Source organism: Nerophis ophidion, linkage group LG12 (assembly GCF_033978795.1).
Source record: "Nerophis ophidion isolate RoL-2023_Sa linkage group LG12, RoL_Noph_v1.0, whole genome shotgun sequence".
Classification (NCBI taxonomy): domain Eukaryota; kingdom Metazoa; phylum Chordata; class Actinopteri; order Syngnathiformes; family Syngnathidae; genus Nerophis; species Nerophis ophidion.
Window position 1 is genome coordinate 62,842,953 of NC_084622.1, and position 20,206 is coordinate 62,863,158.

General features: G+C 43.6%; 1 protein-coding gene across 1 annotated transcript in view; it reads left to right on the forward strand.

Annotated features, from left to right (window-relative positions):
• tmtc2b (transmembrane O-mannosyltransferase targeting cadherins 2b) overlaps nucleotides 1-16,581 on the forward strand; it is a 360,692-nt gene extending 344,111 nt beyond the window's left edge. The window contains exon 12 of the mRNA XM_061917943.1: nucleotides 12,398-16,581. Within this exon, the coding sequence (XP_061773927.1) occupies nucleotides 12,398-12,577 (180 nt within the window). The 3' untranslated portion in view covers nucleotides 12,578-16,581. The remainder of the gene's footprint in view (nucleotides 1-12,397) is intronic.
• Nucleotides 16,582-20,206: the final 3,625 nt, after the last annotated feature.

Genomic DNA, 20,206 nt, shown 5'->3' on the forward strand with positions numbered 1-20,206 from the left:
CGCCAGTCACAATGCTGACTATGAGAAACCTTGGAGAGGACCTCAGATGTGGGCAACCCCCCCTCTCTAGGGGACCGAAAGCAATGGATGTCGAGCGGGTCTAACATGATACTGTGAAAGTTCAATCCATAGTGGCTCCAACACAGCCGCGAGAGTTCAGTTCAAGCGGATCCAAGACAGCAGCGAGAGTCCCGTCCACAGGAAACCATCTCAAGCGGATCAGCAGCGTAGAGATGTCCCCAACCGATACAGGCGAGCGGTCCATCCTGGGTCCCGACGAGCGGTCCATCCTGGGTCTCGACTCTGGACAGCCAGTACTTCATCCATGGTCATCGGACCGGACCCCCTCCACAAGGGAGGGGGGGACATAGGAGAAAGAAAAGAAGCGGCAGATCAACTGGTCTAAAAAGAAGGTCTATTTAAAGGCTAGAGTATACAGATGAGTTTTGAGGTGAGACTTAAATGCTTCTACTGAGGTAGCATCTCGAACTGTTACCGGGAGGGCATTCCAGAGTACTGGAGCCCGAACGGAAAACGCTGTATAGCCCGCAGACTTTTTTTGGGCTCTAGGAATCACTAATAAGCCGGAGTCTTTTGAACGCAGATTTCTTGCCGGGACATGTGGTACAATACAATCGGCAAGATAGGATGGAGCTAGACCGTGTAGTATTTTATACGTAAGTAGTAAAACCTTAAAGTCACATCTTAAGTGCACAGGAAGCCAGTGCAGGTGAGCCAGTATAGGTATATATGTATGTATATATGTATATAAAGGTATATACAGTACAGGTGTAATGTGATCAAACTTTCTTGTTCTTGTCAAAAGTCTAGCAGCCGCATTTTGTACCAACTGTAATCTTTTAATGCTAGACATGGGGAGACCCGAAAATAATACGTTACAGTAATCGAGACGAGACGTAACAAACGCATGGATAATGATCTCGGCGTCTTTAGTGGACAAAATGGAGCGAATTTTAGCGATATTACGGAGATGAAAGAAGGCCGTTTTAGTAACGCTTTTAATGTGTGACTCAAAGGAGAGAGTTGGGTCGAAGATAATGTCCCCCCCATTGCTCACTGATCAAATCATGTTTTGTTAGGTTGATGCAACCAACCATGCTTCATTCTTTCCAGTTTCTTCTGACCAAATATAAGGTTTTACCGATACAGTTTTAATTGATATCGATTGTGTCTATCGTATATATATATATATATTGTTTTAGTGGCCCAGGCCTAATCAAATATTGCTATTGACTGTAAAGTCAGACAGAAGCCTGGTTCACAGGACTGTGGATAACACATGCTGACTGAGGAATCCCGGAGGATTTTAGTGTAGTTGTACTTTTTTGGTTTTTAATTTGTGTCTCCTAACTTTTACATCAGTCCTTCCATCCCTTTTTCCGCCTTTTGTCCAAGTCCGGGTCGCGGGGGCAGCAGTCTAAGCAGAGATGCCCAGACCAGCTGTGAGACATAGTACCTCCAACGTCTGCCCCGAGGTTTCATCCCGACCGGACATGCCCGAAAAACCTCACCATGATTTGATTAACGTGGACCCCGACTTAAACAAGTTGAAAATACGTATTTGGGTGTTACCATTTAGTGGTCAGTTGTACGGAATATGTACTGAACTGTGCAATCTACTAATTAAAGTTACAATCAATCGAAAACTACGGCGGCGTCCAGGAGGCATCCGTAGTAGATGCCCGAGCCATCTCGGCTGGCTCCGCTCTACTATGAGTCTCTCCCGGATGACTGAACTCCTCACCTTAACTCTGAGGGTGATCCCAGACATCCTGTGGAGGAAACTACTTTCTGCCGCTTGTATTCGCGACCTTGTCCTTTCGGTCACTACCCGAAGTCCATGACCATAGGTGAGGGTAGGAACGCAGACCGACCTGTAAACCGAGAGCTTCGCCTTTTGGCTCAGCTCCTTCTTTGATTCGCGACCTTGTCCTTTTGGTCATTACCCAAAGTCCATGACCATAGGTGAGGGTAGGAACGTAGACCGACCTGTAAACCGAGAGCTTCGCCTTCTGGTTCAGCTCCTTCTTTGATTCACGACCTTGTCCTTTCGGTCATTACCCGAAGTCCATGACCATAGGTGAGGGTAGGAACGTAGACCGACCTGTAAACCGAGAGCTTCGCCTTCTGGTTCAGCTCCTTCTGTGATTCACGACCTTGTCCTTTCGGTCATTACCCAAATTCCATGACCATAGGTGAGGGTAGGAACGTAGACCGACCTGTAAACGGAGAGCTTCGCCTTCTGGTTCAGCTCCTTCTTTCATTCACGACCTTGTCCTTTCGGTCATTACCCAAAGTCCATGACCAAAGGTGAGGGTAGGAACGTAGACCGACTAGTAAACCGAGAGCTTCGCCTTCTGGTTCAACTCCTTCTTTGAGTCACGACCTTGTCCTTTCGGTCATTACCCAAAGTTCATGACCATAGGTGAGGGTAGGAACGTAGACCGACCTGTAAATCGAGAGCTTCCCCTCCTGGTTCAGCTCCTTCTTCGATTCGCGACCTTGCCATTTTGGTCATCACCCAAAGTCCATGACCATAGGTGAGGGTAGGAACATAGACCGATCTGTAAATCGGGAGCTTTGCTTTCTGGCTCAGCTCCTTCTTCGATTCGCGACCTTGTCCTTTCGGTCATTACCCAAAGTCCATGACCATAGGTGAGGGTAGAAACGTAGACTGACCTGTAAATCGAGAGTTTCGCCTTCTGGCTCAGTTCCTTCTTTGATTCGCAACCTTGTCCTTTCGGTCATTACCCAAAGTCCATGACCAAAGGTGAGGGTAGGAACGTAGACCGACTAGTAAACCGAGAGCTTCGCCTTCTGGTTCAGCTCCTTCTTGAGTCACGACCTTGTCCTTTCGGTCATTACCCAAAGTTCATGACCATAGGTGAGGGTAGGAACGTAGACCGACCTGTAAATCGAGAGCTTCCCCTCCTGGTTCAGCTCCTTCTTCGATTCGCGACCTTGTCATTTTGGTCATCACCCAAAGTCCATGACCATAGGTGAGGGTAGGAACATAGACCGATCTGTAAATCGGGAGCTTTGCTTTCTGGCTCAGCTCCTTCTTCGATTCGCGACCTTGTCCTTTCGGTCATTACCCAAAGTCCATGACCATAGGTGAGGGTAGAAACGTAGACTGACCTGTAAATCGAGAGTTTCGCCTTCTGGCTCAGTTCCTTCTTTGATTCGCAACCTTGTCCTTTCGGTCATTACCCAAAGTCCATGACCATAGGTGAGGGTAGAAACATAGACCGACCTGTAAATCGGAAGCTTCGCCTTCTGGCTCAGCTCCTTCTTCGATTCGCGACCTTGTCCTTTCGGTCATTACCCAAAGTCCATGACCATAGGCTCAGCTCCTTCTTCGATTCGCGACCTTGTCCTTTCGGTCATTACCTAAAGTCCATGACCATAAGTGAGGGTAGAAACGCAGACCGACCTGTAAATCGAGAGCTTCGCCTTTGGGTTCAGCTCCTTCTTCGATTCGCGACCTTGTCCTTTTGGTAATCACCCAAAGTCCATGACCATAGGTGAGGGTAGGAACATAGACCGATCTGTAAATCGGGAGCTTCGTTTTCTGGCTCAGTTCCTTCTTTGATTCGCGACCTTGTCCTTTCGGTCATTACCCAAAGTCCATGACCATAGGTGAGGGTAGGAACGCAGACCGACCTGTAAATCGAGAGCTTCGCCTTCTGGCTCAGCTCCTTCTTTGATTCGCAACCTTGTCCTTTCGGTCCTTACCCAAAGTCCATCACCATAGATGAGGGTAGGAACGTAGACCGACCTGTAAATCGAGAGCTTCCCCTCCTGGTTCAGCTCCTTCTTCAATTCGCGACCTTGTTCTTTCGGTCATTACCCAAAGTCCATGACCATAGGTGAGGGTAGGAACGTAGACGGACCTGTAAATCGGGAGCTTCGCTTTCTGGCTCAGATCGTTCTTCGATTCGCGACCTTGTCCTTTCAGTCATTACCCAAAGTCCATGACCATAGGTGAGGGTAGAAACATAGACCGATCTGTAAATCGGGAGCTTCGCTTTCTGGCTCAGCTCCTTCTTCGATTCGCGACCTTGTCCTTTCGGTCATTACCCAAAGTCCATGACCGTAGGTGAGGGTAGGAACGTAGACTGACCTGTAAATCGAGAGTTTCGCCTTCTGGCTCAGCTCCTTCTTCGATTCGCGACCTTGTCCTTTCGGTCATTACCCAAAGTCCATGACCATAGGTGAGGGTAGGAACGTAGACCGACCTGTAAATCGAGAGCTTCGCCTTCTGGTTCAGCTCCTTCTTTCATTCGCGACCTTGTCCTTTCGGTCATTACCCAAAGTCCATGACCATAGGTGAGGGTAGGAACGTAGAATGACCTGTAAATCGGGAGTTTCGTTTTCTGGCTCAGTTCCTTCTTTGATTCGCGACCTTGTCCTTTCGGTCATTACCCAAAGTCCATGACCATAGGTGAGGGTATGAACGTAGACTGACCTGTAAATCGGGAGCTTCGCTTTCTGGCTCAGCTCCTTCTTCGATTCGCGACCTTGTCCTTTCGGTCATTACCCAAAGTCCATGACCATAGGTGAGGGTAGGAACGTAGACCGACCTGTAAATCGAGAGTTTCGCCTTCTGGCTTAGCTCCTTCTTCGATTCACGACCTTGTCCTTTCGGTCACTACTCGTAGTCCATGACCGTAGGTGAGGGTAGGAACGCAGACCGACCCGTAAATCCATAGCTTCGCCTTCTGGCTCAGCTCCTTCTTCGATTCTCGACCTTGTCCTTTCGGTCATTACCTAAAGTCCATGACCATAAGTGAGGGTAGAAACGCAGACCGACCTGTAAATCGAGAGCTTCGCCTTTGGGTTCAGCTCCTTCTTCGATTCGCGACCTTGTCCTTTTGGTAATCACCCAAAGTCCATGACCATAGGTGAGGGTAGGAACATAGACCGATCTGTAAATCGGGAGCTTCGTTTTCTGGCTCAGTTCCTTCTTTGAATCGCGACCTTGTCCTTTCGGTCATTACCCAAAGTCCATGACCATAGGTGAGGGTAGGAACGTAGACCGACCTGTAAATCGAGAGCTTCCCCTCCTGGTTCAGCTCCTTCTTCAATTCGCGACCTTGTCCTTTCGGTCATTACCCAAAGTCCATGACCATAGGTGAGGGTAGGAACGTAGACCGACCTGTAAATCGAGAGCTTCCCCTCCTGGTTCAGCTCCTTCTTCAATTCGCGACCTTGTCCTTTCGGTCATTACCCAAAGTCCATGACCATAGATGAGGGTAGGAACGTAGACTGACCTGTAAATCGAGAGCTTCGCTTTCTGGTTCAGCTCCTTCTTCAATTCGTGACCTTGTCCTTTCGGTCATTACCCAAAGCCCATGACCACAGGTGAGGGTAGGAACGTAGTCCGAGCTGTAAATCGAGAGCTTCGCCTTTTGGCTCAGCTCCTTCTTCGATTCGCGACCTTGTCCTTTCGGTCATTACCCAAAGTCCATGACCATAGGCGCAGCTCCTTCTTCGATTCGCGACCTTGTCCTTTCGGTCATTACCTAAAGTCCATGACCATAAGTGAGGGTAGAAACGCAGACCGACCTGTAAATCGAGTGCTTCGCCTTTGGGTTCAGCTCCTTCTTCGATTCGCGACCTTGTCCTTTTGGTAATCACCCAAAGTCCATGACCATAGGTGAGGGTAGGAACAGAGACCGATCTGTAAATCGGGAGCTTCGTTTTCTGGCTCAGTTCCTTCTTTGATTCGCGACCTTGTCCTTTCGGTCATTACCCAAAGTCCATGACCATAGGTGAGGGTAGGAACGCAGACCGACCTGTAAACCGAGAGCTTCGCCTTTTGGCTCAGCTCCTTCTTCGATTCGCGACCTTGTCATTTTGGTCATCACCCAAAGTCCATGACCATAGGTGAGGGTAGGAACATAGACCGATCTGTAAATCGGGAGCTTCGCTTTCTGGCTCAGCTCCTTCTTCGATTCGCGACCTTGTCCTTTCGGTCATTACCCAAAGTTCATGACCATAGGTGAGGGTAGGAACGTAGACCGACCTGTAAATCGAGAGCTTCCCCTCCTGGTTCAGCTCCTTCTTCGATTCGCGACCTTGTCCTTTCGGTCATTACCCAAAGTCCATGACCATAGGTGAGGGTAGAAACATAGACCGACCTGTAAATCGGAAGCTTCGCCTTCTGGCTCAGCTCCTTCTTCGATTCGCGACCTTGTCCTTTCGGTCAGTACCCAAAGTCCATGACCATAGGCTCAGCTCCTTCTTCGATTCGCGACCTTGTCCTTTCGGTCATTACCTAAAGTCCATGACCATAAGTGAGGGTAGAAACGCAGACCGACCTGTAAATCGAGAGCTTCGCCTTTGGGTTCAGCTCCTTCTTCGATTCGCGACCTTGTCCTTTTGGTAATCACCCAAAGTCCATGACCATAGGTGAGGGTAGGAACATAGACCGATCTGTAAATCGGGAGCTTCGTTTTCTGGCTCAGTTCCTTCTTTGATTCGCGACCTTGTCCTTTCGGTCATTACCCAAAGTTCATGACCATAGGTGAGGGTAGGAACGTAGACCGACCTGTAAATCGAGAGCTTCCCCTCCTGGTTCAGCTCCTTCTTCGATTCGCGACCTTGTCCTTTCGGTCATTACCCAAAGTCCATGACCATAGGTGAGGGTAGGAACGCAGACCGACCTGTAAACCGAGAGCTTCGCCTTTTGGCTCAGCTCCTTCTTCGATTCGCGACCTTGTCATTCTGGTCATCACCCAAAGTCCATGACCATAGGTGAGGGTAGGAACATAGACCGATCTGTAAATCGGGAGCTTCGCTTTCTGGCTCAGCTCCTTCTTCGATTCGCGACCTTGTCCTTTCGGTCATTACCCAAAGTCCATGACCATAGGTGAGGGTAGGAACGTAGACCGACCTGTAAATCGAGAGCTTCCCCTCCTGGTTCAGCTCCTTCTTCGATTCGCGACCTTGTCCTTTCGGTCATTACCCAAAGTCCATGACCATAGGTGAGGGTAGAAACATAGACCGACCTGTAAATCGGAAGCTTCGCCTTCTGGCTCAGCTCCTTCTTCGATTCGCGACCTTGTCCTTTCGGTCATTACCCGAAGTCCATGACCATAGGTGAGGGTAGAAACGCAGACCGACCTGTAAATTGAGAGCTTCGCCTTCTGGCTCAGCTCCTTCTTTGATTCGCGACCTTGTCCTTTCGGTCATTACCCAAAGTCCATGACCATAGGTGAGGGTAGGAACGCAGACTGACCTGTAAATCGAGAGCTTCGCCTTTGGGTTCAGCTCCTTCTTCGATTCGCGACCTTGTCCTTTCAGTCATTACCCGAAGTCCATGACCATAGGTGAGGGTAGGAACGTAGTCCGACCTGTAAATCGAGAGTTTCGCCTTCTGGCTCAGTTCCTTCTTCACCACAACAGGCCGGCGAAGAAGGAGCATTTTAATTGCAACATCAATGTTGCAATTCAAATGCTTTCTGGGACCAAAAAGTTAATCTGGTTTGGCAATCTTTTACCTGCCCTGAAAGAAAAATGTCCATTCAGATCCTCATCTACCTTGTCTATCCTCGTCAGTGGTTTCATACATTGGTCCTTCCTCTCAAAAAGCGCTGGTGTTTTCTATATGAAGAACATATGTTTTCCAACAATTCCGTCCACTTAATGGATTTTGTCCTTTGAGTCATGCCATCCCCTGTCGCTCAGCAACTTAAGTCCCATCAGAGGTTTGTTTTTCATGGCTCTTCATCTTCCCTTTGAAAGCGTTCCTTTCCCATCGTGGCATTCTTTACCTTAATATCTGTCTGGACTATTTGAGCATTTGAGCGAGTCACTCCGCAACCGAGTTTGACGCCCTCGCGGTCTTTCTATGGTCTATGTTGCCTCGCTGCACATCTGGTGCTGCCTCGGCTGCCACATGCCACTTTTTTTTTGTGGAGGATTGAGAGGTAGACAGATTGCAGAGCTGCAGGAAATTAGGGGTAAAAAAAAAAAAAAAAAAAGAAAGCTTTTGACGAGGGGACGTTTGCAAAGTGCAGTATGCGCTGCTACAGGGCAACGGGAAAGATGCAGGATATAAATCAAAGAGGTCTTGGCCGAGGAATATTTTGGGCCGAGCTTACCTGAGAGGTTTTACTGGTGAGCTGTGGAGGGAACTTGGGGATTGAAATATATAAAGAACGTTCTTGGTTATCTGTGGAAAAACAACTCTAAAGTTTGTTCATTTCCTGAGTCTTTGCTCACTCTATTATTCAGAGTGAAAATGACTCAACTGATAATGAACTGGGAATATTGACAGTGAAAAATGCGCCCAATTATGGAATATAATTACTTACTGTACTATTCTTCATGCAGATGCTTTCTGTCAGCAGTGTTGGTCGAATAAGACGTGCTTTGTTTAGCTGTCCTCTCAGTTGTGCTAGGATGTATTTCTTGTCCTTTATAGAGACAAACGAAAATGACGTACCGTATTTTCCGGACTATAAGACGCACTTGAAATCATTTTTTTTCTTCTCAAAACTCAGCAGTGCGCCTTTTCAATCAATCAATCAATGTTTACTTATACAGCCCTAAATCACTAGTGTCTCAAAGGGCTGCACAAACCACCACGACATCCTCGGTAGGCCCACATAAGGGCAAGGAAAACTCACACCCAGTGGGACGTTGGTGACAATGATGACTATGAGAACCTTGGAGAGGAGGAAAGCAATGGATGTCGAGCGGGTCTAACATGATACTGTGAAAGTTCAATCCATAATGGATCCAACACAGTCGCGAGAGTCCAGTCCAAAGCGGATCCAACACAGCAGCGAGAGTCCCGTTCACAGCGGAGCCAGCAGGAAACCATCCCAAGCGGAGGCGGATCAGCAGCGCAGAGATGTCCCCAGCCGATACACAGGCGAGCAGTACATGGCCACCGGATCGGACCGGACTCCCTCCACAAAGGAGAGTGGGACATAGAAGAAAAAGAAAAGAAACGGCAGATCAACTGGTCTAAAAAGAGAGTCTATTTAAAGGCCAGAGTATACAAATGAGTTTTAAGGTGAGACTTAAATGCTTCTACTGAGGTGGCATCTCGAACTGTCACCGGGAGGGCATTCCAGAGTACTGGAGCCCGAATTGAAAAAGCTCTACAGCCCGCAGACTTTTTTTGGGCTTTGGGAATCACTAATAAGCCGGAGTCCTTTGAACGCAGATTTCTTGCCGGGACATATGGTACAATACAATCGGCAAGATAGGATGGAGCTCGACCGTGTAGTATTTTATACGTAAGTAGTAAAACCTTAAAGTCACATCTTAAGTGCACAGGAAGCCAGTGCAGGTGAGCCAGTACAGGTGTAATGTGATCAAACTTTCTTGTTCTTGTCAAAAGTCTAGCAGCCGCATTTTGTACCAACTGTAATCTTTTAATGCTAGACATGGGGAGACCCGAAAATAATACGTTACAGTAATCGAGACGAGACGTAACAAACGCATGGATAATGATCTCAGCGTCTTTAGTGGACAGAATGGAGCGAATTTTAGCGATATTACGGAGATGAAAGAAGGCCGTTTTAGTAACGCTTTTAATGTGTGACTCAAAGGAGAGAGTTGGGTCGAAGATAATACCCAGATTCTTTACCGTGTCGCCTTGTTTAATTGTTTGGTTGTGAAATGTTAGAGTTGTATTATTAAATAGAGTTCGGTGTCTAGCAGGACCGATAATCAGCATTTCCGTTTTTTGGGCGTTGAGTTGCAAAAAGTTAGCGGACATCCATTGTTTAATTTCATTAAGACACGCCTCCAGCTGACTACAATCCGGCGTGTTGGTCAGCTTTAGGGGCATGTAGAGTTGGGTGTCATCAGCATAACAGTGAAAGCTAACACCGTATTTGCGTATGATGTCACCTAGCGGCAGCATGTAGATGCTGAAGAGTGCAGGGCCAAGGACCGAACCCTGGGGAACTTTTAACCCCTTGCGCCTTATGTAAGGAATAAGTTGGGGTTGAGCTTACCCACCTCGAAGCTATTTTATTTGGTACATGGTGTAGTGATAAGTGTGACCAGTAGATGGCAGTCAAACATAAGAGATAAGTGTAGCCTGCACTCGGATGGGTCTCAAGTAAACAATACCAACATTTCAAATGTCCCATTGCAATAAGATGCTTTTAGTAGCCATCCACAAGCTTCTTGTTGAATTTTGAACCCTTCCTCTCGCCAATATTGGTGTAGTTCAGCTAAATGTGTTGGTTTTCTGACATGGACTTGTTTCTTCGGCATTGTCCACACATTTGGCGCAGTGAGAGAGTGGCTGTGCACACCCCAAGGGTCCCTGGTTCAATCCCCACCTAGTACTAACCTCGTCACGTCCGTTGTGTCCGGAGCAAGACACTTCACCCTTGCTCCTGATGGGTGCTGGTTAGCGCCTTGCATGGCAGCTCCCTCCATCAGTGTGTGAATGTGTGTGTGAATGTGGAAGTAGTGTCAAAGCGCTTTGAGTACCTTGAAGGTAGAAAAGCGCTATACAAGTACAACCCATTCATTTATAATTTATTTAAGTCAGGACTTTAGGAAGGCCATTCCAAAACCTTAATTCTAGCCTGATTTAGCCATTCCTTTACCACTTTTGACATGTATTTGGGGTCATTGTCTTGTCGGAACACCCAACTGCGCACAAGACCCAACCTCCGGACTGTTGGTTTTAGGTTGTCCTGAAGAATTTGGAGGTACGCCTCCTTTTTTATTGTCCCATTTACTCTCTGTAAAGCACAAGTCCCATTGATAGCAAAACAGGCCCAGAGCATAATGCTACCACCACCATGCTTGACGGTATGTCTGGTGTTCCTGGGATTTAAAGCCTCGCTTTCTCTCCTCCAAAACATATTACTGGGTATTGTGGCCAATTAGCTAAATTTTTGTTTCATCTGACCACAGAACTCTCCTCCAGACGGTCTTATCTTTCTCCATGTGATGCCAGACAACCCAAAATCCTCAGCCCGGAGGTTGGGTCTTGGGCGCAGTTGGGTGTTCCAACAGGACAATGACCCCAAACACACGTGAAAAGTGGTAAAGGAATGGCTAAATCAGGCTAGAATTAAGGTTTTTAAACGTGTGGACAATGCTGAAGAAACACATCCATGTCGAATTTAGCTGAACTGCACCAATTTTGTCAAGAGGAGTGGTCAAAAATTCAATGAGAAGCTTGCCAGAAGCTTGTGGATGGCTACCAAAAGCGCCTTTTCACCTGTCACGTCCCTGTTCTCAGCCTCACCTGTTTTCACTAATCATCACAGCTATTTAAGTCACTCTTTTTCTTGTCTTCGTCCTGGGATCCTCACACACTCACACACACCCCACCCATGCTGTCCAAACCTTTACGTCCTGTCCACAGTTCCATGCCGAGTAAGTTTATGTATTTATGCCACAGTGCTAGTTTTGTTTTGTCCATAGTTCATTCATGCCAATCGAGCAAGTGTTTTTCTTTCCTGTTTGTATTTTGTAGCCAAGTTTTATACCTCTTTGTGAGCGCCCTTAGTTTGATTATAGTGTTTGTTTATTTATCAATCAATCAATCAATCAATGTTTATTTATATAGCCCCAAATCACAAATGTCTCAAAGGACTGCACAAATCATTACGACTACAACATCCTCGGAAGAACCCACAAAAGGGCAAGGAAAACTCACACCCAGTGGGCAGGGAGAATTCACATCCAGTGGGACGCCAGTGACAATGCTGACTATGAGAAACCTTGGAGAGGACCTCAGATGTGGGCAACCCCCCCCCCTCTAGGGGACCGAAAGCAATGGATGTCGAGCGGGTCTAACATGATACTGTGAAAGTTCAATCCATAGTGGCTCCAAGACAGCAGTGAGAGTCCCGTCCACAGGAAACCATCTCAAGCGGAAGGTTATTTTATAAATCATGTACTTACATTCATGCCTGACTCGTCCCACATCATCCTTGCATCGAGGAAGCACAAACATCCACAGCCCAAGCATGACACAGTGCAGTTAAAAAATGACTTGCACAAACATTTTAATGGTGAAAATTGTGATTTTCGAAAGTCATACCCCCCTCCAAAGATAGCACACGCACACAAATACTTGAAGTATTTGGGGACGGCGTGGCGCGGTGGAAGAGTGGCCGTGCGCAACCCGAGGGTCCCTGGTTCAATCCCCACCTAGTACCAACCTCGTCACGTCCGTTGTGTCCTGAGCAAGACACTTCGCCCTTGCTCCTGATGGGACCTGGTGTGCGCCTTGCATGGCAGCTCCCTCCATCAGTGTGTGAATGTGTGTGTGAATGTGGAAGTAGTGTCAAAGCGCTTTGAGTACCTTGAAGGTAGAAAAGCGCTATACAAGTATAACCCATTGAAGTATAAATCTCCTCTGTTGTTGTTTTTGGTGTAGTATCCGGCAGCCTTGATGAACCTGGGTGCCATCCTTCACCTCAATGGGAAACTTCAAGAGGCCGAAGCCAATTACCTGCGTGCTTTGCGCCTCAAACCGGACGACGCCATCACTCAGTCCAACTTGCGTAAGCTGTGGAACATCATGGAGAAACAAGGCCTGAGGACCTCCAGCCCCTGAGCTCCTGGTGCTTGGAGTCTGTACTCACTGGGGGGGGGGAAAAGGTGGTCTTTTGCCTCCTAGACTCATCTCATTGACGAGGAAGACTCAATTAGTGGCGGCGCCGACATGCACCTCAGCTTTTGACAGTCTTGCCAGACGTTTGGTAGACATTCAAATGGAATATTGTACCTCCTTAACAACTACAGCACTTAGAATTATAACTGGGGATTTTTTTTTCCATTCTTTGGAATGAAGAAAAAGAAAGTTTCCTCCATCACCTCTAATGAATAAATCGGACAATAAGGTATTAACTCAAAACTATCAATAACAATGGAGACAAATTACATGATGATGATATTTGATGAAGGCGTGAAAAAAGGGAATTAATTTATTTACAGCAATATAGAAGTCTGGAAAGGTTGACGAAAAGAATATATGTTGCTGATTACTGTTTTCTCTATGAACATGTAGACAGGAAATGGAACTAGGACCTATGTGACATATTTATTTTGCCTTATCAGTAAATATTTGGAAATTTTTTAGGAAGGGGGAAATGGGACAAAATTAGATAAATCTTTAAATATTTAAATGTTAATTATGATTAAGATCAAAGACTTTGATGTGTCATTAATGTATTTGACGTAAAATACAGGATTTATATTGAAATAAATACAAATAAACATATATATATATATATATATATATATATATAGCCCTGCGATGAGGTGGCGACTTGTCCAGGGTGTACCCCGCCTTCCGCCCGATTGTAGCTGAGATAGGCGCCAGCGCCCCCCGCAACCCCAAAAAGGGAATAAGCGGTAGAAATGGATGGATATATATATATATATGTGTGTGTGGGAAAAATCACAAGACTACTTCATCTCTACAGAACTGTTTCATGAGGGGTTCCCTCAATCTCCTGACGATTGAAGAAACCCCTCATGAAACAGTTCTGTAGAGATGAAGTAGTCTTGTGATTTTTCCCACACATACATATTGCGCTCTACCACGGTATCGAACCCTATTCTCTGGATAATCCAATTAAGACATATATATATTTACATACATACATACATACATATATGTGCCTGCGTATAAAATTGTTTATAATAATATAAATTATTATTTATTGAAGATCTCATTAATTAAATTAATTGTTAAACAAATCATGGAATGATTAATTCAATGAATAAATAGCAAAACTGTGATAAAATTAAATTGTGCAATTATGAAATTAATATTTATTTACTTTAGCTTTTTTATGGAGGGTCAAATGGGGCAAAAAAATGAACGAATGCATCTTTAAATAAGGACTTAAGTTCATCATTTTTTATATTTGGACATAAATGAATCAATGTGTAATTAAGTTGTTTATTGTAAAAGTAAAGTTTTACATTCAATTATTGACGATTTATATTAAATATGTATTAACATACACAAAATAATATTAGAAATATCAATATTTGTTTTCTCGATTTTTAAATCATTACATTGTGCAAATTGATTAAATCATTCAATGAAATAAAATTTAAAAAAATGCAATATTAGGTTTTGCATTATTTTATTGAATTATGTAATTCAATCAAAAAATTATCAAATCTTTATTTTATTGTCCAATTATTAATGAAATCACAGAATCAATAAATAGATGATTAAATAAGTACATGTCATTTTACATCAAATAAAATAATGACACATTTATGGATTTGATTGCAGTTATAATCAAATAATGACATATTTAATAAATTATTATATACATACATATATGTTTATTTTATCTTGTCCTTCCAGCATTTTTAGGCAGGGCAGTTATTGACTTATATCTGCACTGCTTAAGAAACCAAGTCTCCACAGAACAAGTTGGAAGCGATGCTGCTTGTGATGACATCACTTCCTGTATACATGTTGATTGGATATGAAGGACTTTTCTATCCCAACAGAAAAAAAAAAAAGGTATTTATAGCAATTGCCAATCTTTTTTTAACACTTCAAAGATTTAGGCAAACGAGTTCCTTCCTGGGTGTTGGACTAATGTGAAGTGTTTGTACAAAAAGAATGCTAATATATGCGCACATGATGTAAAGTCACACGGGAAGTTGAAAGTAGCTTTTGTCGGTTTGCTTCACCTTTTGTTGGCGCTGAAATGTTTGGTCTGAGTTGTAATGTTTGATGTTGTATATTTTGTGTGATTAACATCCCGTCTTTTTACAGTCGAAAGAAAATGTACAGGATTTTGGCGCGATGTCTACGAGTTGCTTATCATACAAAACTTCTTAGACAAGTCTGCCTCTTTTCTGCTGCTCGGCTCGGACACTCCGTAAGTATGGCGCCAAATCAGGTAAAATGTTCTTCATTTCCTGTTTACTATTTGGCTCATTGACCAGAGTTGCACGCTTCATTAACTTTCTGCAGAGCTGTTTGTTGAAAAAACAATAATATTTACTATTTATTTTATTTCTAGATCAAACCTAGTGATGTATTTAATTCGGCAGATAGAGAATGACCATCATGAAATGGTAACACAGTATCAGTGCAGTGTCAATGCAGCTAGTGAGTGTGCGCTACACTCACTAGAAATAACCAAGCCACATTGAATGCATCAGGGAGGATAAGGGACCAACACAGGAGAGCAAGTAGGATGATACCTCGATTGTTGGTTAATCAGTCCTGTAAAATCAGACGAAGACTCGATCATACAAAAACCAAAGCAATTATTCCATATTGAATATTATAATCTCATTTAATTTGGTCCAAAACACCCACCATTATCAACAAAAACACGCCATAGAGAATAATTATAGTTTTGCAAATGATACAATGCAGAAACATTCTTGAATTTAATATTATTTTTTACATTCTTTGTGAAAGTGCTGGCACTCGCAACTTTCTTCGGCCCCACGGTGGATTAGTTTGCAGTCATAATCAAAAAAAAAAAAAAAAAATTAAAAAATCAAAAGAATATATAAAAATATGAAAATCTATGTTTGGGCACCGCATTCTGTGGAATGATGTATGAAAAGCGAAAGGGTGTGTGAAAAACCGGTGCAAAATTGTGGCGGAAACAATAATAATAATAATAATATCATTTATTTGGGAAAGAAAAAAAAAGCACTTTACATTGAGCTACAGTGTATTAAAAAAATTAAATAAAAAAAACAATAATAATGCGATAATACAAATAAATACAGCCTAATAGCTAGAACCAGTATGCATGTATCCCTAAAAAGTTTTTTGTTTTTTTTAAAGAAGGGTTTTTAAGCCTTTTTTCCAAAAGCATCCACAGTCTGTGGTGCCCTCAGGTGGTCAGGGAGAGCGTTCAACAGACTGGGAGCGGCGGAGCAGAAACCAAATCATACAAAAGTGAGGCATATAAAATCCACTGTTTACTTCAACGGTTGACCTCAAGGGTTGCATTTTAGGATGAAGGGAAGCGAGGAAAAGAGGCCGTTTCAGAAAAAAACGGAGTGAATACCGCAGCAATATCGCACCGGGTGGGTACAAGGAAAAAGCGGGTACAAGCCGTGCAGTGGAAAAGGGGCATTAGATCGTGAGTTATTGTGTTGTGTTACCGTGGCAACAGAACCAGCTGGCACTGTGTTTTTACCCGCTAAAATGGAAGGTGTGTGTTCATTCTCATCGGGCGACTCGGAGTACGTCTTAAAAGCGAGTATAACGTTTTTCACAAAGTGGTGGTAATCACAGTTCACACGTTTTGTTTAACAAATTGTTTGATTTGTTGGGTGATGTACTACCTTTTTTTTTTTTTTTTTTATTTTCCTTTTTGTTTTTTTTCTTGCTTGAGTCAAGTGTTCCACTCTGTGTCTCCGCTCAGGGATTTCAAGCCGTGCATTATTGTAGACACAATTCTTCACAGAGCTAAATTATAGATTTATTTTTGAAAGTGTTTGTACATATTTAGTGAGATTTGTAACATTTTCTCCTTTTTGTAAAAAAAAAAAAAAAAACTTTTTTTTTTTGTCCTCTTATTTTCTGCCCTAATAAATTGAAGGTGTTACGCACTGGCTTTGTTCGTTTTTTTTTCAGCTCACTCTTCCGTCAGCATTAATTTTGTGGTCTTGCAACATGTTTGAAAACTTCTACAGCAGGGGTGTCGAACTCAAATACAGAGTGGGCCAAGATTTAAAACTGAACAAATTAACCTTTTAATAGGGACCCAAACAAGTTTTGCATTGAATATTGAACAAGCAAGGCTTATGTAACTTTATAGTGACACGTAAAATCGAATTTCATATAATAATAATAATAATATTAAACAAATATCAATGGCATATCAAATGAAATGGAAATACAAATTGAATGCCTCTTTTTTGCAGCCTTCTGAGGTAAATATCAAAATAAACTTTTTTTTTCCCACAGGCTAAATAATACATTTCAAAATAAAATAACGATAATGGATGAATCAAACATTCAAGCCTTGTTTTAACAAGAGAAAGTGCATGAATAAAACACCAATTATTGCTCAGTTTGTTACACTGATTTGCTTTAACACTGAATATAGAACAAGCAACGCTTATATAACTTAATAGTTCAAAATCAACTTTCACAAAACCAACGAAAACCCAGGATGGACCGCTCGCCTGTATCGGTTGGGGACATCTCTACGCTGCTGATCCGCTTGAGATGGTTTCCTGTGGACGGGACTCTCGCTGCTGTCTTGGAGCCACTATGGATTGAACTTTCACAGTATCATGTTAGACCCGCTCGACATCCATTGCTTTCGGTCCCCTAGAGGGGGGGGGGGGTTGCCCACATCTGAGGTCCTCTCCAAGGTTTCTCATAGTCAGCATTGTCACTGGCGTCCCACTGGATGTGAATTCTCCCTGCCCACTGGGTGTGAGTTTTCCTTGCCCTTTTGTGGGTTCTTCCGAGGATGTTGTAGTCGTAATGATTTGTGCAGTCCTTTGAGACATTTGTGATTTGGGGCTATATAAATAAACATTGATTGATTGATTGATTGAAAAAAACATCAATGGTATAATAAATAACATTTAAATAAAAAAAATTGAATGCCTCTTTTCTATTTGCAGCCTTCTGGGGTAAATATCAACATTAACTTTGTCCACAGGCTCATAAATTTGAAAATAAAATAACAATGAGGTGTGGGGGGGGGGGGGGGGTAGCGTCCCGGAAGAGTTAGTGCTGCAAGGGGTTCTGGGTATTTGTTATGTTTTATCCAATCCAATCCAATCCACTTTATTTATATAGCACATTTAAACAACAATAACGTTTCCAAAGTGCTGCACAGCAGTGTTAAAAACAATTGTAAAAAAAATAAATAAAATAAAATTAAAAAAAAAGTATATATATATATTATGCTTCAGCAATGACTGAATGAAAACAAAAAATAAATACATATAAAACCAATAAAAACAATATAAAAACAAATATGATTAAAAACTATTTTAAAGGGTACAATCAATTAAAACATCCATCCATCCATCCATTTCCTACCGCTTATTCCCTTTCGGGTTCGCGGGGGGCGCTGGCGCCTATCTCAGCTACAATCGGGCGGAAGGCGGGGTACACCCTGGACAAGTCACCACCTCATCACAGGGCCAACACAGACAGACAACATTCACACTCACATTCACACACTAGGGCCAATTAAAACAGTAAAATAGAAATCAAAGTGTATAAAAAACACAGAGGACAACAGAGAACAGAGGACCACACAACTCACGTAGTGTTAAAAGCCAAAGAATAAAAGTGGGTCTTGAGATTTTCTTATATTTCTGTTGTGTTAAGGTGCAGATGTTCTCCCGAAAATTGTTTGTCATTGTGGGTTCACAGTGTGGCGCATATTTGTAACAGTGTTAAAGTTGTCTATACGGCCACCCTCAGTGTGACCTGTATGGCTGTTGACCAAGTATGCCTTGCATTCACTTGTGTATGTTAAAAGCTGCTTATATTATGTGACTAGGCTGGCATGCAGTTTGTATGGAGGAAAAGCGGACGTGACGACAGGTTTTAGGGGACGCTGAAGGCCGTGGCTTTAAGGCACGCCCCCAATATTGTTGTCCGGGTGGAAATCGGGATAAATGGTTGCCAGGAGATTTTCGGGAGGGGCACTGAACTTCTGGGAAAATTGGGAGGGTTGGCAAGTATAAGTATTAGCGGTGAATGTGGTGTTACAGCGGCACCGCCACTGTATAATACCAGAGGGCCAGCTCTAATCTTAATTTGATATTACCTCAAGGGCCAAACTTGGCACGCGGGCCAGAGTTTGACACCCATGCTCTAAAGGCTTAGTGGCCACATGCGTGGACAGCACCTTTTAGCTCTTATTTCCAAAATTGTGTACACTACTGAATTGGGGTCTTATGGCCACTTATGTGGACACTTATACTGCCATCTGGTGGTGTGAGAAGAGTATAACATACAATGGAATTTGGGGGAAAAAGTGTAAAAATAAGAATTTGCATGTCACTAAACATGAAGTACACGTTTGTGTACTTATGGACTAAGTAGATCATATCAAAAGACGATTCTTAGTTTTTTTTCTAATTAGGGTCTAATAAGCCCAAATTGCAAATATAAATTAAAAAATAGGCATGTACACAGAGGTTATTAAAGCAGCATTTAATGTCACGGTCAAAGTTTGTTGTTGACGAACCCCAAGATGCAGAGAAGGAGGGAGGCCTTTTGCAGGAAAACATGATTTAATTTAAGACAAAACAAACAAAGGGTACAAACAAAAAGCTTGCACGTGGGCGGATAACAAAAAAAAAAAGAGCTAGCATGGGAACTACAAAATAAACAGAGCTTAGCATGGAAGCTAGCAAAAACAAAAAACGCCGAGCGTGGAAGCTAGCAGGTCTCAAGCAGGAAACAGAAATCTTACATGAAATATGAAAAAACAAACTTGGAAGCAGGGAACAAAAGGCAGTAAGCTAAAAAACCGCAATCAATTGACACAACACGACACGACAGGTATCAACGACAAGAGCGACATCGACATGACAATAATCCAGCACTGACTGGAAGACAAAGCAGGTACAAATAGGAAAATCGGGCTGATTGACACCAGGTGTGGCCAGGTGCCAATCAGCCGCACCTGAGGGGAAACAAAGCACTCAGGGAGACAAACAGGAAGCTGAACCAAGGAACTAAGGACAGTAAATACTAAACACACAGAGGAAAACCTAAAACACAAACAAACTGTCAGTGGCAAGCCTGACAGTCACTTCCTCCCCTTGAACGTTTGTCATAAAAAAAAGCTTTGATGGCAACAAAGAAGTCGTAAACATTCCCACATGGACAAGGTAGCACACGTCCACATGTTCAGGTGCAAGCTCACGGCCTGCCTTGTACTTCCTGTCAGAGAAAACACAGAAGGCGCTCTAATGTCCGCGAGAGGTTACACGTTGCATGAAAGAAAAATGTGCTTTCACTTTGCGTCCTGCTGGGCCTGACATTCCTCAGTGGGAACGCTCAGGCGGGCGACGACGGAGAGGGGCGGGAAGCGTGCGTGATGCAGACAACATTTGTGTCGACATACTTTGCTGATCAGTAATGTTGTTGTGGACACACATGGAACACCGATGATCGTGTTTTTATGAACATAAAAGATGAGATGCTCTCCCCGTCGTCATCAAAAAACAAACTGAGGGTTTAGACTTAGACTTA